The following is an 18281-nucleotide window of genomic DNA, read 5'->3' on the forward strand; positions in this document are numbered from 1 at the left end:
TTTGGATCTGTTGGGATGTATGTTGTAATAAAGTGACAATGTATGGAAAATGAAAGTTATGTTTCAATGTGACAATGTATGGAAATGAAAATTATGTTTCAATGTGACAATGTGTAAATTGTGTTTCAATCTGTCTTTTGGCAGTGCCTAACTCGGTAACAAACACAAGACAGATCAACTAAAACAATTATACTTGTTAACAACAAACACAAGATAGATCAAGCACATGTTAACCATGATAGATTCAACATAACAGATCACACATACCAGATGGAACACATTAACCATAAATCAACCAGCAGTGCTACATTCAGGCCACATCAAACAAAGTTGTTGTTCAGAGGAGTTGCCACAAGTTTTGGCCACATACAATAGTTCAGGCCACTTACATAGTTCTAGCCACTTACATAAACATGTCTGGCCAAGACAAGGCCTCAATTACATAAAAGAAGTCATTTTGATGGCATTTTACAACCAAAATGAATGTCCTCCCTGCTGTTTTTCCACTCCATTCACTCACTTCTTCCCCTTCTTGGCTGGACTCTTCTTGGTCTTGGTTGCTAGCTGCTTCTTCCTTGGAGTGAACTTCTTAGGAGGTGGGTCAACAGTTACTGTTGTAGTTTCATCTAGCTCAATCACAACTTGGAGTTCACAGCATAGGTTCCTATTTGTGAAGAAATTACATCAGAATGGCCTCAATTACACAAGTTGTAATGCTTTTTAAGTATGGCATACCTCCTAGTGCTTGTAGAGGGTGGTGATGGCGATGGAGGCTCAACCTCAAGTGGTGGCACATCTAGGACATCCCTCTCAGCAGTAGCTGCAGCTTCTACTACTGCAGATGCCTTGGCTGTAGCTTCTTGGGCCTCCTTTGCTGCCCTAGCTACTGCTTCTCTAGCCACTACTGCCCTTGTCCTAGGTGTGTTTGCTCCACTTGGTGTATGGTCTATCTTGTTCTTCTTCCTCCCAGGTCTAGGTGCCAACTTCTTGGTTCTTTTCCTATAATGCTAGTGTTAGGTATCATGGTTTGAAGGCAATAATAATAGAAATCAGTTAGTGTGCAAATTACCTTTTCTTTATGCCAGTTAGAGGATACCTCTAGCTTCCACTCATGTGGCCATACTCACCACAGTTAGGATATTTCACTTGTCTTGTTGCTTTGCCACTTCTCTCACCTAGAGCAAGATGCATTTTCTTCTTCTGCCTTTCTGGTGGTCTAGTCTTCTTCGTAACTAGTGGGAACAACTTGAAGCCCTTGTCAACCTCTGGCCATTGTCCTCTATCTGTTATGCTGGGAATGATCCCATGGTATACAGCTTGGAACTTCTCAATTGAGTAGTACTTGTCCACATACCAATCCATATTGGGTTGCCTCATGGTTGTGATGACAGCCAATGCATGTGAGCAAGGCTTTCCAGTCAGCTGCCACTCTACATGTGCAGACATGTTGTGGCAGGTAGACAATATGCCTTCTAACCTCTTCATCCTTGTAAATCTCAGTCACTTATGCTTCCTCTAGATGCCCTTTAGTCACCTTGAGATGGCCTAAACCCCTAGAGCCTGCATTGAGCTAATGTATAACTGCAGGCAGTATCCCAGGAGACAGTGCATTTGCTATCTTCCTCCTCTTAGCAAAAAGAGTGAGGGCCTTCTCTCTAATAGCATCAGCCAAGCAGTGAACAGGTAGGTCCTTGTGCTCCTTGATCTAGGCATTCTGACTCTCAGCCAAATTATTATTGATGTAGTCACACTTGATCTATGTGGTAAACTTGCTCCTTGCCCACGGCAGGTTGTGATGTTCTTTGAGCCAATTAAGCACATCTAGACTAGCATCTACTACCTTATCAAAGAAGTACTTAAATTTGAGGGGTGTATATGCCTTTGCTGTAGGCCACATGTTCTTGGCATAAACATCTCTTGAGTAGTACTTCTTCATGTTGTCCATCAAATGCCTGAAGCACTCCCTCTGTTCACTGTTAGAAAAAACCTTGGCCACTACAGCTTCAAGGCCCTTGCAAGCATCAGTGTAGACAGCTAGGTTCTCTATAGGGCCTATGGACTTGCTAAGTGGCTCCATGCACCAGGTCCAGTTCTCCTTGGTCTCTGAGTCAAAAAAAAACCAAATACCAAGGGGTACATCTAGTTATGGCCATTCAAAGCTTGAGCTATAGGCAGGTGGCCATTCCAAAGCCCATTCAGGGCTGTAGAGTCTATACTGATGTATGGCATGCAGCCATTCCTGAAACCATCAATAATAGCTTTGAAACAGCAAAAAAATATCTTGAAGTGAACCTTATCATCCAGTCTCTGTGTCTATCTCTAATATACTACCTGGTGATCTCATCTTTACCTCTGCCTTGAATCTATACAACCAATCAAATGAATCATCCCATTTTCCAAACAACTTGTTGGCTGCCCTTTGTCTGCCATAGACAACAGTCTGATATGGGATCTATATTTTGTACTTGTCTTGAAGCTCTTCCTACACTGCCTTTGGACCCATACTTGGCTTCTTCTTTAGTAAGGGTATGGCCCTCTCTGTCACCTAAGCCTGTGATGCCATTTTCCCAAGAACTCTAGCTCTAGAAGCACAATTGTGTATTCCTTCATTTATTTGAACCTACAAATTCACACCACACAATATCATAAGTAATCAATTGATAAAACAATGATCAATTAGAGAATCAAACAATGAATAACATAGCCAAAAAAATGTACCCTGACACTCCCATCATGTTGTGTCCGAGCTCTAATAATCCAGGGGTAGCCAAAGAGACCCACAGTGACCCCTAAACCTCTAAGTGTCTGAATGAGCAGTAGCAAGTTCAAACTCCTTTACTATGGCATGCTGCCTCACTGCTAGCCTAAAATCATCCATACTAGGGTAACAAACACCAATAGACATGTCAAGATTGTCCCTGTCCCACTGAAACATTGGCTCCTCAGGCACATTGTCATCAACTGGAACAATAGATTCACCCATATCCTTTTGCATCTCAGCTGTCATGGTAGGGATAGGCACTGCTTCCCTAGCTGCTTCCTCTACCCTCTCATCTATAGCCTTAAATCCCATTGCCTCATACACTTTATCCTCATCAGCAGCTGCATTGGCACAACCATCATCATTGGCATCTGGTAGTATGGTTAGATTGGCCCAATCAACTGGCTCAGCTACATCAGCAGCCACAGAGGGAGGAGGAGGAGTACTGTAGGTATCACCAGTGCCCTCTACATTCTCCGGGGCAGCATTAGAAGCTCTGCCACCTCCATTACCATGAATTCCACTGTCTTCACCAGTTGTCACACCAGAAACACATCTTCTACCAGAACTAACATTAACAGACTCTCCATGTTTGCTGACCACATCAACTATAAGAAAAGCAACCCTGTTAGCCCATCTGTCCTTTATCAGCTGCTGAAAATGCTCATCCCACTTTCCATTCAGAACCACTGTCAGTGTCAAGAACCCAGACTGCTAGAGTTTGTGATGGACCCCAAATGATCTTTGTGGCCATCTCCTCGTGAAATTTCTCTAGACTATACTGCAAGCTTCTATCCAACCACAGTTCATGCTCTTGATCAGCCATTTCTACTAGCCCATACTCCCCATCGGCGACAAACTTATAAATCTTAACAACTAATCTAAACGTGTTGCTAGGATCAACCCTGACAGAATGCAGCCACAAAAAATAAATCAACGAGTTAGACAACATCCTACATGCCATGGTTCGTACACAACCGTTTTGTTCGCTTGGCTGATAAGCCATGGCTGAAAGTACTGTTGGCTGATTTGTTATGAGAGAAAAATACTGTTCGTTGGCTGAAAAGTACGGCTTATAAGCCAAGCAAACATGACGAACATCTACCATTTTGAATGCAATGAGATGGAGTGATTGATCTTACCAAACGGACAGCTGGTGCTATCCATTGTTCGGAGACTGGGAATAGATCACCGGCCTAAGCAGAGATGGACAAAAACCGAATCAAATCGACGAACCCTAACCCTAATCCCCAAATCAAGGCAACAATACAGACCGCGGATAGGGTTCCAAGCAGACACATACCTTTACACCATCGTCAAAGTGTTCGGGGAGGACATGTCTCGTGGTGGGGGCGACGTTGTGCACGGCGGCGGCGGTGGCTGGTGGGCATCGCGTGTGGACCAGAGAAAAGAGAAAGGGAAGCTGATGGGAGAGAGTGGAGTGGGCCGCGGGGTAATACAGACACTAGGGGCAAGGCGGTCATTTTACATTGGCCTGCTGACTCAGATCCAAGCTAGACAGCGGACCTGACGTGCCACGCGAGCAAAAGTAGTAAATGTGTATCATTTTTCTCTCTCCGATGCTAAAAATATAATGCCAAACCTAAATATACTCTCAGGAGTCGTCGTCGGTAATAATGGTAAAAAGTTAAATATATATAAAAAAATCCGAGCCAAGAGTAATCAGAACATAAGCAACCGCCAAACGGCCAAAAAGCCTGAAAGCCCCCTGCTCCCCGCTCGCCGCTCAAACCCCTAAACCCTAGCCGCACCAACGCCTTCCCTAATCCCTCCTTCCCCGGCGGCTCCGTCTGCGGGCGGCCACCAGCAACCAGCATCGTACGGCGGAGAAGCGCCTTTTAAGCCCGTCTGGCGGAGATGCCGCTGGGGCAGCGCCCGGGGGACAAGAGCGACTCCCGCTACTGCGGGGTGGAGGTGCTCGACTTCCCGGCCGGCGAGGGCCTCCCCGCCGTCCTCAGCCACTCCCTCGCCTCCGCCTTCGACTTCATCCTCTCCCCTCTGGTGGGCACACTACCGCTCTTTTGCCGCCGTATGCCTTCTCCAACGCCCCCTCCTCTGATATGCTCTGCTCTGCTGCTTGCCGCAGGTTGACCCCAACTACCGGCCGGCGCCCGGCGCCGTTCTGCCCGTGTCGGCGTCGGACCTCGTCCTCGGCCCGGCCCAGTGGAGCAACCACGTCGTCGGGAAGATCAGCGAGTGGATCGATTTGGACGCGGAGGACGAGCGGCTCCGCCTGGACTCCGAGCTCACGCTGAAGCAGGAGATCGCGTGGGCGTCTCACGTCTCGCTGCAGGTCCAGTGGTCTCATTGCACCGTTCATTATCCGTTCACCCGTTAGTTTGGAACATACCGCTGATTGTTGCGAAATTGAAGACTTAATTGGGCAATACATTGCCTTCAGGATTTGAAAAACCATTGTATAAGGATAAAATTTTCCTAATTTTGCTGGGAGCCGGTAACCGTTGGCTGCCGGTCCGTTCACATTTGAAATCCCCTTCACAATCTTAACAGTTTTCAACTTCCAAGAGCATTCGATTGGCAATTGTATTCTGTTACGAGCAAAAACAGCTCACAGTGGAATATTCCCACTGCCGTCAGTTTCTCCCGGTGAGCCTGGGATTTCTAGTTCTAGATAACCTGTGGGTTGCCCTGGAATTTGAAACCCCGATTGACATAGCATAAGAATTCTTCTCTGGTAATTCTGTGTGTGTGAATCATCTCAGTTTTTCATCATCTCGCAAGTTCTAGAAACAAGGGCAATTCCATTCCAATACAAAATCTTAGGATTTTGATGGTAGCTGAAAACTTTGCTAGCTTGATTGTCTCATGCAGCACTGTCCTTTTCGAAGAAAAAAAATTGAATTTTGGTGCACGTCCTTGCAGGCATGTGTTCTTCCTGCCCCCAGGAGATCTTTTTGTGGCAATTATGCCAGAGTTGTGAATCAAATTCTGCAAGGCCTGACCAATATGCATGTATGCCCTCCATCTCCCACCCCTCATTCTGTCTGTTTTATCTATGTTCTAGATATGCTTATATCTGAATGATATTTTTTCTTCTGCTTCTTTCTCAAGTTGTGGCTTAGGTTGCCTCTGGAGAAGTCCGAGCCTATGGATGTCAATCTTGATAAAATAAAGAATAACAGCCACACGGTAATTTTTTGACAGTTGAGTGTGCCTGGAACACGGTGTAGAAGTATTTTAGCATTATATATAATGCGCATGTTTATTTGTTTTCTTTAACTACAGAGTGAAATAGTAGACTCGTGGGAATTATGGAATTCGTTCAGATTGCTATGTGACCATAGTAGCCAACTATGTGTGGCACTTGATATTTCGTAAGTGTCATACCTGCCCATTCCAGTACTTTTGAAACTATTTAATTATTTTAATCTATAATGCTATAGTTTTGGTATTCACAAAGATTCATTCTTTTACCAGGAGCACACTGCCATCAATAAACTCATTAGGGCGGTGGTTTGGGGAGCCTGTAAAGGCTGCTATTCTGCAAACCAATGTAATCACAAATTTTTGATCTAACAAATTAATGTTGATGCGCTGTCAGGCAATGAAAACTGAGGTCACCGTTTGATTTTTGCATCGCAGGCTTTTCTTACAAATTCAAGAGGATATCCTTGTTTATCAAAGCGGCACCAGAGGCTGCTAACTGGATTTTTTAACCATTCTGTTCAGGTTTATTATTTTTATGCTTTTACGATCACACCTAGTCAACCTTTCTATTTTCATATCTTCCGAGTCAACAAACCAATGTTACATGCTTCTAGTTTTCAACTTGCCTTTTTTATCTTTTGTATATATATGTCATTTTGTGTTTTAATTGAGGTAACTGTGGCGGACATCATTCTTGAGTTAGTTTTTGTTCTATTTAGGTGATAATCTCTGGGAGATCAAATCTCAATGTTTTCCCAGCATCTGGAGTGCTCTCAGGTGATGAGAGCTACACTGAAGGTTAGCCATGCATACTGTGTGACATATTATTCCGTGGTATGCTTTAACCACACATGATTGTTCATAAACAGAGTGATTCGTATTGGCACCAACAAATATAGGCCGCTCCCCCCCCCCCCCCCCCCCCCCCCCACACCCCACACCCACACCACACCCACATTTGGATGGAGATAGTTCACTGGCCATGCTACATTTCAGAATTTTTAGTACTCTTGTCGACTCCTGGGGAAAAAAATACAAGAGTTCTTAACTTCAAATGTTTAAATCTAAGCTCCACTTCATTATGATAGCAACATGAGCATTCCTATGATTATACTGTCTTATGTATTAGCTAATCACCTAATTCTAGGTCGCACTATAAACTTACTTTCATTTCTTAGCATGACTCAGTACTTGCCTAATAAATTGTTAATTACCATTGAAATAAGCTGTTCTTTTAGATTCCCCTGTTCGACATGCATTAACTCCGTACCTGGAGTACATTGCGTGCCTATATCAGAGGATGGATCCACTTCCTGAGCAGGAACGCTTTGAGGTATTCATTCTAGCAGACACACTTTGGTGCAGGATTTAACTGCTTGACTGGGATATTCATTGACTTTGTGTTATTTGACTTGATTCAGATTAATTACAGGGATTTTTTGCAGTCTCCTCTCCAGGTAAGTCCTGTTGTATTTGCCATTGATTCTATGGTACCTAAAACTAATTATTTATTGGGTCATGGGTTAGGGTTATTTATACTGCCCCCAAAACCATTATCAGGGGTTGAGTATTGATGAGTTCACTGAATTTCACAAAAGTCGGATATTTTAGTCACAAATGTAAAAGTGTGTTTTTGGTCATTAAGATTGATTTTTATGCCTCCATAATATAATAAACCAAGTCCGTAGGCTAGCATCTCGTGTGTCTAGAGGATGTCCAGGTTAAACTTATGTTCAGCCAGCTTTTTCAAAATTTACTTTCGCTGGCCGGCAGGCCTCACTAATTCAAGGAAGACAACTGAAGTTGTAATGGACTTGGGGTTTGAACCCATGATCTCATCCTTGTGCTGCTACAGCCTTGCAATAGGTTAAATGCATTCGTAGGCTAAGGCAGATGATGCTCACTTTATCCTACTTTAAGGTTTAACAATTCAAATTTCTTCAAACAATCTTTATGGGAAGGAATTTCTCCTAGTTCGCAAGGTTATTCACTTATTCTGCTGACAACCTGACATCCCCGAGTTTTTTTTTTCCTACGAAACCAGTACAGAAATACTTTGCCCTCCATTACTCTTCGTATACTTATGGGACATGACTTTCCTTTCGGTGCAGCCTCTAATGGATAATTTGGAAGCTCAGACTTATGAGACATTTGAGAAGGATGTTGTGAAGTATACTCAGGTTCATGCTATATGATGTGAATATGCCCTTTGTTTTATATATTATAGCTTGTGAAGTAGCTACTATCTTGTTCATATTTATTTTGAATAACATGAATGCAAAATTTGAAATTCGAATAAAACTTCTTATCTGTTTCCACCACGATTTCAAGCATCACATTATATGGCTGCTATTGAAATAATAGTTTACTTGAACTGCTGATGAACCTGGTTTGGCAAAAGAAAACAAATAGTCAAATATTATATGACCAGAATGTTGACCTTTTCTTTTCCCTGTGACTTCATGTCTGCTTATTATTAACTCCAATACTGGTTTTTGTTGATTCTTTGTTTTACATCATGTGAGCAGTATCGAAGAGCAGTTGCTAAGGCCTTGGTTGATAGGGTTGCAGATGATGCAGTCTCCACAACTAGTACGGTAAGATTGAGCCTTAAACTTTGATGTGTTTTGTCCTCCTAAATTTGATGCATGTAAACCATACTTTCAGTAAATTTTAGGATACCGAAAAATTTAGGAGATGAAGTAATGCTATAGCTCTAAATAAGATTAGAGGCTTTATTTTCTGCTGAGATGGCATAAATTCGAATATTGTTTTTCCTATATGTTTCTGGACCATGGCCAATTGAATGATTCTTTTTTTTCTTCTGCCTTTTAATTTCCTGCATCCTGTAAATAAATCTACTCCCTGTCTCATTGGGTTCATTCCATGTTTCTGTATTTTTTCTTGAGTCTAATTATGTATTCACTATTCAAAAAACATAGGTTCTGATGGTTGTGGGAGCAGGCCGAGGACCTCTAGTACGAGCATCATTGCAGGTTAGCGTCACTTCGCTTGAAGCTTATGAGCTTCAAAGAAAAAAAGAGGATCTTGATTAATTTGCTGTCATAAGGATACAAGTGGAACACCCTCTTCGAAAAATGTCGTACAACTGTATCTCTCTTCAATTGAGCTAAATGAAACTTTGACATTGCAGGCCGCTGAAGAAACTGGCCGCAAGTTAAAAGTATATGCTGTTGAAAAAAATCCTAACGCTGTTATTACTCTTCATGTAAGTTATTGAGTGGCTATTCTGTCTCTTATTTATTCAATCATGTCCATTAGGCTGGTACTAAACTACTAAAGTTTGTCAATGCAATAATTGCTGATACAATCATTTTACTTGTTGTATTGCTATATCTACTGTTGCCTTCTTGTATTCCATTAGCATATTTTGATTTGATCTATTTTGGGTGCTGAAACAGAGTTTGATCAAATTGGAGGGTTGGGAAAGCCTGGTTACTGTAATTTCTAGTGACATGCGGTGTTGGGATGCCCCTGAAAAGGCAGATATTCTGGTATGGTGATATTTCATTTTTGGAAGTGGTCATGTTAAACCTTTCCAACCTGTTAATTTTAAAAACCTCTTACATACCTACATGAATCAGGTCAGTGAATTGCTTGGGTCCTTTGGTGACAATGAACTATCCCCTGAGTGTCTTGATGGTGCTCAGCGATTCTTGAAGCCTGATGGGATTTCCATTCCTTCATCGTACTGGACCCTTTCTTATACATATATTTCCTTAATTCCTGATGTAAAAAATATGTTAAATATCATTTGATTGTCTGCTTATGTTTCTTTGCAGATACACCAGTTTCATCCAACCAATAACAGCATCAAAATTGCACAACGACGTAGGTGTCTACAAATTGTAGTTAAGCTTTTGACATTTCTATAGAAACCTGAGTGACATGATTTCTGCAGATCAAAGCACACAAAGATATTGCACATTTTGAAACTGCATATGTTGTCAAACTACACCGCATAGCGACACTTGCACCTCCGCAGCAGGTAAGAGATCACATCTGTGTATGCTTCATCGGTTCTGATCAAATCACAGTTTGACACATTGCCATATTTTTTCTGTTTATGCCATGAAATTTGGTGATCACCTTTACTTTACATCTTTACATAGGTTTTTACTTTCACCCATCCAAATTTCTCACCAAATGCTAGCAACCAAAGGTACACCAAGTTGCAATTTGAAATGCTACCAGATATGGGTTCATGCCTTGTGCACGGTATGCAACCATAACCATTGTTTGGATTTTGTTATTCATGTAAACTAGTACCATAGATACAGAAGTTGGCCCCTCCCTAACTCAAGTTTCCCCCATCATTTTGGCAGGATTTGCGGGCTACTTTGACTCTGTTCTTTATAAGGATGTTCATCTTGGAATCGAGCCAAACACCGCTACACCAAACATGTTTAGCTGGTAACCTGCAACCTGATCTTTACAAAAGCGAACAATCGAATCTCTCAAATCTTGCCATCAATAACTGTATCTTCATGACGAAACATTGCCAGGTTCCCCATCTTCTTCCCATTGAGAAAGCCCATCTACGTGCCGGAAGGGTCTCCTATAGAAGTGCACTTCTGGCGGTGCTGTGCCCCCACAAAGGTAAGCATATGTCATGGCCTGTCGATTCTGGGATGCTGGAATTTCTACCATCTCACCCTCATCTTCCCCTTTGCTGCTGCAGGTGTGGTACGAGTGGGCTGTGACTACGCCGACTCCATCGCCGATCCACAACAGCAATGGCCGGTCGTATTGGGTTGGTCTATAATAAGCCAATCAAGATCATCGCTTTGTGTTGTAACAGAGAAGAAAAAAGAACAGCGAGATGATAGGGTTTAGTTCTATTTGAGTTGAGTCGGGTGCTACTGGTTTTTCTGCCCCGGAGGAGCAGATCAAAGGATCTGTAACGTGTTGTCATCTGAAAGGGGTTTCTTGACTTCCAACGTTGCCTACTCGATTTTGATAGTGTGGTAGTAGTATTTCTTGGCTTGCAAATGTTCTTGTTTCGTCAAATCTTAATCTCTTATAAAACAAAACCCCACTAGCCTATTTCTCAGCTTCCACGTTGTGCCACATCATCAACATTGGTCCAGCCGTCAGATCTTAAGTAGTCATCTCTATCCTCACTGTTGATTGTTTGAGCCACCCTTTTAGCTTCCAAGCCATTGGTAAAAGGTAACTGATCATCATTGCTGCAAATGAAAATTAATGGGCAACCACTAGGCCATCAGCACCTTTTTTCTAAGGCCAGTCTCAGTGGGGGGTTTCATCTCACAGTTTCTAACATATCCATATTTTGGAAACAGTGCAGAAGAGTTTCATCCCCATGAAACTTTCTCTACTCCTATGAAACTTTTATCTTCTCTTTCTTCATCAAGACAGTGCTATGTCAGCATATTTAATATCCATAAAACTATATGAAATCTTCATTAAGACTGGCCTAACGCCAGACACCCCTCTTTCCATTCCTCTCCCTGCCCCACCCATTTCCTGTATCGTGACAATAAAGGATATAATAGGGGGCTGCAGCTACTTTTAACAACCCTCCCTCCTCACGAGTGAATCCTCATCCATGGAAGCTTCTTAATCACCATGATCATTGCCGTAACTATCTCGATCTGAAGCTTCTTAATCACCATGATCATTGCCGTAACTATCTCGATCTGCAAATCCTGAACCAGAGTGCTTCTTCCTTCTTGCCCATGACTCCACGAGGTATCTGCTATAGGCTCTGAAGCTAGCAGGGATAGTGTCATGCTTCTTGGCACCTGCAGTGTTTCTGTACACATTATTATTTCTCATATACATTACTTCTGTTTCTAGAACTTGGTTTGCAGCATTGATTAGATTTTATTTGTTTCTTATTCTTATCTCCAATAGCTGCAGTCCAGATGCACGTCAGTGAGCCATCATTTTATTCTACTAAATGGCTGCATGTTTGTCTAGATCTCAAGATCGTCTATTCAGTTCATATAAGTAACAATGTTTCTCTTATAATCCATCTTTTTCAGCTTGTTTTTTTCAGTCAGGAACAGTATTTTTCTCTGACAACAAATCAGTCGGAACAAGTGTTTCAAGCTTGTTTTTTCAGCGAAGCGAACGGGCCCATTAGGTTTTCCTTTGACATTTTTCATATTATCTATCTTCTAAAGTCAATAGAGGAGTTATTCAACTCCTACTGAATTTTTTTATTCCAACTCAAACATGTTGTTTGCAATCATTCAAGGATGAATAATGAATGCTACTTGAATCTTTTAGCTCCTCCTACCAACTTCAGATCTTTGATTACCAATCATAATAAATCACACCACAATTTCCTGCAGCAACGCGCGGGGAATCATCTAATTTTAAAACGTCTGCATCCTTTTTCGATCTTTGTGGCTCTTTTGACTGGAGATTGGTTTGCTTCCCTAGAACATGGAAATGGTCGGATATTCTGAAAGAAAAAGAAAAACAGAACATATAATTGTTTTATCTTAGGGCTGCAAAAAAAAACATTTTTGAAGCCTGACGATCGTTTTCCACGCGACTGAATGGCACCCGTCGCTGTGCGTGCGTGTTCTGTGTCTGACGTGTGTGCCAACCGTGGAACCCACACATTGCCCGCAAGGTATACAGATGTCCATGCAGCCTGTGGCACGGTGGCCCGACACGAAGCCCGTAATTTTGGCCCAACACGAGCACAGTCCAACCTAGTGACATGCGGGCCCGAGCTGGCACTGGCCGGGGGTAGCAGGCTGTGCCTAGGCGTTACCCCAGGCACGACGTGCCAGCCCGGCCCGGCCCGGCCCGGCCTACAATGGCAGGCCCGGTAGCGGCCCAACTTCCCCCACGGCCTGCTAAGAGTAAGAGCCCACTCTAATCCTTAATCCCCGCCACACTCATTTCCCCCTCCCCCACCCACGCGCCCCACCCCCGCAGCCCCGCCGCACTCCCTCTTGCTCTATCTCGCGACTCACGGAGTCGCAGTCGTGCTCGCCTCCTGGCCCTCCCGCTCGGTCGCGCTCACCTTCTCGCCTCTTCCTCCCGCTCGTGGCCTTACACCACCGGCCGCCTTCTCCACGCCTCCCTCGTGCAGCCGCATCACCCGCGCCGGCTTCCAGCGACGGATCCAGCGGCGGCGGCGGATCCAGCGGCGGCAGCTTCGAGCGCGGTGGCCGATCTCGAGCAGCTCCATTCCTCGACGGCCAGCACGCCGGCGGTTGCCACCACCTCTCCTGCTTCCCCTTCCCTCTCTCTGTCGGCGGTCAGTGGGCCTCGGGTTGGCCTAGCCCATTGGGCGTGGCGTGCTTTTCAGGCCAGCCCGACACGAAAAGCGGCACGACAGGTCGTGCTTGGACCGTCCGCCATGCACGAAGCCTAGTTCGGCAAGGCCCGAGAGGCACGGCGTGCAGTGCCAGCCCGACCCTCATCAGGTCGGGCCTGTCACGGGCCCAGGCCATGCCGGCCCGGGCCGGCCCGTTGGCAAGGTTCACTCTTTAGTGAGCGTGTACTGCCGGGAAGGCTCCGGAAGCATCTGGAACACGCGGGCACGCCACTGGGCGTGGGCTGACCCTGACGAGTGACGACACACAAAAGGAGAAAGAGGAAGCAAGCCCCCGAAAAAGCGGTCAGAATTGGAGTGCAAGCGACGCGTCGAGCTCGAGCCCCCATCCCGTTCCCGCCCCGCGCCTAGCCGAGAGATCTGCGCCGGCGTCGGCACCGATCCGTCCGTCCGTCCGTCCGTCATCGGCGCCGGAGAACGAGTAGAGAATTAGAGATGGAGGAGACGGCGGCGGCGGCGGCGACGGCGACGGCGACGGCTGAGAAGGCGTCGTCGTACAGGTACTGGGTGCGGGAGGCCACCGGCGACGCCGCGCCGCTCCCCGTCCCGCGCAAGCTCGACCCCGCCGCCAACGGGAACGGGAACGGTAACCCGCCGCCCCTCGGCTCCGTTTGGAATCAGGTGAGCTCCGCCCCTCATCTCGTTTCGTATCATCATCTCCACGACTCCACCCTTCCGTCCATCTGTGTTGGATTGGAGAAGGAATCGTGTAAGTAGTTGCATTGTGACAAGCTTGACGACTAAAAGGGCCACGAATTTGTGATGTCCGTTGTGTCCTTAGTGTTCATCCGTGCGTGGAGTCTGATGGGGTAGCTGACGAATGCTAGATCTGATCTGTATTTCAACTTCCTTTGTGATTACGTATTGTTTATCTGACCGCTGGGAGTCCGTTAGTGACAACCAAATATGATACCTTGGCATGATGCCAGTATACAAATTTAGTCACCTTTTGTCAGCAAATACCCTCAGCGAAAAAGCAATCCAATCGACAGAGCTTATTTGCCATGAATTTGTTGCTTGGTTGGCTGATTGGCGCAGGATTATTGTTTCTTAAACATGTCGCTTGTGTTAATGTGCTGCTCCATTCTGTTCTTGTGGAATACTGGATGCATTCACCCTTGTACTTGCAAGAAATGTTTCTTATCTTGGTTGAATGAGTGTTCCTGCTGCTTATGGAGAGTTGATTCAATCCACAGACATTGGGCTGACCGCATCCAGTTTGGGGAATATTATATTTTTATGCTAGATTCCTAAGGGCATAAACCCTGATTACCCCTGGAACTGGAAGTGAGAGATAGAAAAAGGACGATAGGTGCATGAATAGGGGAAATGCATGTGAAGGGTGAATAGGTTTATAACTTTGAACTAATGGGTAAAATGTATGATATGTGTAAACTAATTGGTACGGGTCTTTTTATTCTAAATGATTTGACACCACATGAATTCATTTCACCCTTACAATTTGGTTTATTTATGTTCACATTGAGTAATCTTATGGCATTGCTCCTATCTTGTAATATGATAAGTCCAGCTGTTTTTTTTTTTGGCACTTATGCTTCTTTGAAGTTGATAATAAGAAGAAATGACAGGAAAATGTCTATGCTTAATTTTGCTCAAGACGCTGATCCATACCATCTTACGAATGTTGCAGCTTTAGACAGAATAAATCTCCTTGTACATGTCTTCAAATTTATGGCTATTCGTATTCAAGTTTTCTGATGCGTTTTTTTACTCTTTGCAGGCTGGAACCTGGGAGGAAAAGAACCTCAACTCATGGGCCAATACTAGGATAAAGGTGAATATTTTAGTAACCAGCTGTTGGCAAAAAATACTTGGCTTATTTTTCTCGAAAAGCGCAGGAGAGCTGCGCTTCATTATATTAAGAAGAAAGATGGGTTAAGAACCCTTTACACCACACACCACACACCATACTTTTTGACTGATTACATTCGCGCCCGTGAACTAGCTGTCGAGGTGACCGAACCATACATGCTAACCATCAGGGAGTGGGGGCAGTCAGGAAGGACAGCTCCCGAGCACCTGCCATGCACCATAACCGGCGCTCCTCCCCTGCAGCGACCAAAAAATACTTGGCTTATGATACTCCTAGTACAATGATGTTTCTGTTTAAAAAAATTCTGACATTTGCTGGCTACTTTGTGCTACAGGATTTGCTGGGCTCTTTAGGTTCATTGGAGTTCCCTACAGGGAAGGCATCCGTTGATGAAGTGTCCAAGTGCTCAGGCGATGTAAGTATATTTTTAATAAAATCATTCAATTCTATTATTCGGTCATCAATTTGTGCTTGAAAGAAACAGTCTGATTATGCATGTTGCTTCCTTGCCATTGTACACCTGATGCGATTGATTTCTCTCTACATCACCCTTCTGTAGTATGAAACTGTCTGTCTTTCCTGATAGCTGAATGACGCTTGTACTAAAGCATAATGCATTAGTGTCTAGACTAACATGTATTGATTTATGTTTTGGGAACCTGTGCTGGATTTAGTTATATAATAATATTATTATTATTAGACAGCAGGCAGTGTAGGATCACTTAGATCTTGGCCTAAAAAAAAAAAAAACTGTGAAGGATTCACATGCACTTTGCTCAGCTCGGTGTCCATTGAAACTTGATTGCTAAGGTCAACAGTTGTGAGCTTCGTCTTAAAAAGAACAATGCGATTAAATGGATTAACAAAATGTTTTGAATTGAAAATCCTTCAGGGTACATTAGCACATAACAGCGGAAACTATACTGTTTCCTGTGTTACCTTGGATGGAATCTGTTGTGGTGCCTTGTGAATTGTGATAGCCATTTGTTTCTTTGAAGTATCTCTGTAACTCTGTATTGTGATATAATTTAACTTCTGAATATAAACCACTGGTTCCTTTGCAGGCATTTCAGGTCACTGTCCGCAACAAGAAGAGAGTAGGATATAATTATGAACTAAGCTTGAGATTTAAAGGTAGACATCACATCATATCACTCACTCAAGACTGTTGGTCCTTTTTTTATTGCTATTACTGCAGTGTAACTCATGGTAGCCCTTGTCAGGTGAATGGTTAATTAAAGAAGAAAACAAGAAGATCAAAGGACATTTAGACATTCCTGAGTTTTCGTTTGGTGAGATTGATGACTTGGAGGTAAAGCTGTCATTATTATGTACTGAGATATCAGTACCAACACAATACTGGAAGGCATGACATACATGGCATATTTATTTTCTGCCTCTGGTTTCAGGTACAAGTAAGGTTCAGTGATGACAAGGGCCTCACATCCGATGACAAAACACGGATTTGCAAGGATCTCAAGTCCTTCCTGGCGCCGATTCAGGAGAAAATGCGCATGTTTGAAGAAGAGCTCAAAGGTAGATAGCGAGTATTAGCAAGAGTAGGCAGTGCTAGTTAAGTAAATTGGCGCTGCCGTGCTAGATTTGAGTAAAACATATCAAATTGAGGTGTTGTCAGTCTTGTGGTGTCGCCACGTTCTGAAGTCGTCTTTGGATGACTGGAACTGTATGTGTACTAATGTTATGTTGTGCACTTGCTGAGATGACCACGTACGAACTGTCTAAACCATCTCTTGATCCTCCTCATTTTCGGCATATGATAGTAAAGAAATTTAATATATTTCTGCATGAATGCTGTGAATATATTTAGATTTATTCGGAGCTCAGAACGTTGACGCCCGAATCATGATCTGAAGCAACAGCAAAAAAAACTTTATTTGCCAAAACCCAACGAAAAGGGAAAAAAGAAAATAAAAGCGTTTGACTAGGAGGGTTTTATGCTTCAATTGTGCTCTGTTGAAACAGCATAGGCGGAGGTCAAATCATGATGATCTGGATGAATGCTATGGATGTATTGGATTTTTTAAATACACACTAGACAATAATACAAATTAGTATTTAAACTTAGAACTTTACTGAGATGTGGACTCATCTGGCGGAGGTAGCAATCATGCAGAGCCCAAGTTGGAATTGGATCTCTTGTCTCCAATAAATTTGGCACACCTTGGGTTTGCCTCATCTCATGGAGTGTGGTTCACCTCAGCCACAAACCCTGCAATCACCATTTCTCTCACCATCCAGCAGTCTCCGTCAAAACAAATTAACCATTTCATCGCCTCCATTTTTCTCACAGCTTTCCATCAACCTTGCACAGAGTGAAAGAGATATGAGGATACATGCCCAGGCCCCAGTCTTCCAAATCCTAGCAATTTCCCCGTTCAATCATAGCTCTTGAGTGACACTTTTGGACTATCCTATGCCCTAACTCACCATCCTGTTATTGAGTGGGCAAACATGATTGGCTAGGAATGGGTTGCCTGCTTATGCAGCAAGTGAGCATATTTACTTGGCCAGGGATCTCATGAGGGGCAGACACCTGTTTCTTGGACTTGGCAGTTACTGATTTGGGCACACCCAGCTTTTGGTTTCAACATGATGGCTCAACTATACTACTAGTGATAGTTTTTCAAAGGAAGTGCTTATCTAGATTAGTAGAGAATTTGGACAGGCAAGGCAACCTTAGTCAGTTGCCTTATCATCCACGCTCATAATCATTAGTCTTCATTTTTTTTTACTAAATCATGTAAACAAGTTAGTACATGGTTGTCAAAAGTGATTTCCTACATGATGAATGCTCGATGTGGATGTCCTTTATTAACATGTCCAAATCGGATTAAATAGTGGTGTGACATCAAGTAGCATAAATATTCTTGTTTGTCACCGGTCTTGCTAATGAGGGCAAACTAACACCACCACCATTTATATAGTAAATTATTTTATAAACCACTTATGTACATAACAGTTTTAGTAGACATAAGACCTCGTTTAGGTGTTCAGCTAATAAATACTAGAACACTTGTATATGACATTTATGATAAAGTAATTAGTTTCCAAACAAACTAATAGTTAGTTTGTTTTAAATACTAATTTTAAAGAGAGGGTATAACTTGTTTGTCTAGTCCAACCATTTGCTAATT

General features: G+C 43.5%; 1 protein-coding gene across 2 annotated transcripts; it reads left to right on the forward strand.

The window, feature by feature from the left end:
- The first annotated feature begins 4466 nt into the window (after positions 1-4466).
- On the forward strand, positions 4467-16932 carry LOC136475652 (protein arginine N-methyltransferase 5). 2 transcript variants are annotated; one of them, XM_066473234.1, is made up of 29 exons: positions 4467-4783; positions 4869-5075; positions 5666-5755; positions 5855-5932; positions 6029-6117; positions 6221-6296; positions 6386-6472; positions 6670-6748; positions 7189-7283; positions 7372-7407; positions 8062-8130; positions 8479-8547; positions 8893-8946; positions 9105-9179; positions 9373-9465; positions 9556-9659; positions 9754-9802; positions 9873-9959; positions 10084-10189; positions 10297-10384; positions 10477-10570; positions 10653-10714; positions 10935-10941; positions 14040-14060; positions 15004-15087; positions 15461-15541; positions 16191-16260; positions 16350-16438; positions 16536-16932. In XM_066473234.1, the coding sequence occupies exons 1-29, from the start codon at positions 4640-4642 to the stop codon at positions 16668-16670; spliced, it is 2418 nt and encodes an 805-aa protein (XP_066329331.1). In that variant the 5' UTR covers positions 4467-4639; the 3' UTR covers positions 16671-16932. The 2 variants fall into 2 exon arrangements, with proteins under 2 accessions (XP_066329331.1, XP_066329330.1); XM_066473233.1 differs by lacking the exons at positions 14040-14060; positions 15004-15087; positions 15461-15541; ... (1 more) ...; positions 16350-16438; positions 16536-16932 and having other exon boundaries at positions 7177-7283; positions 10653-11017.
- The last annotated feature ends 1349 nt before the right edge of the window (positions 16933-18281 follow it).

The sequence above is a fragment of the Miscanthus floridulus genome, chromosome 8, assembly GCF_019320115.1.
Source record: "Miscanthus floridulus cultivar M001 chromosome 8, ASM1932011v1, whole genome shotgun sequence".
NCBI lineage: Eukaryota > Viridiplantae > Streptophyta > Magnoliopsida > Poales > Poaceae > Miscanthus > Miscanthus floridulus.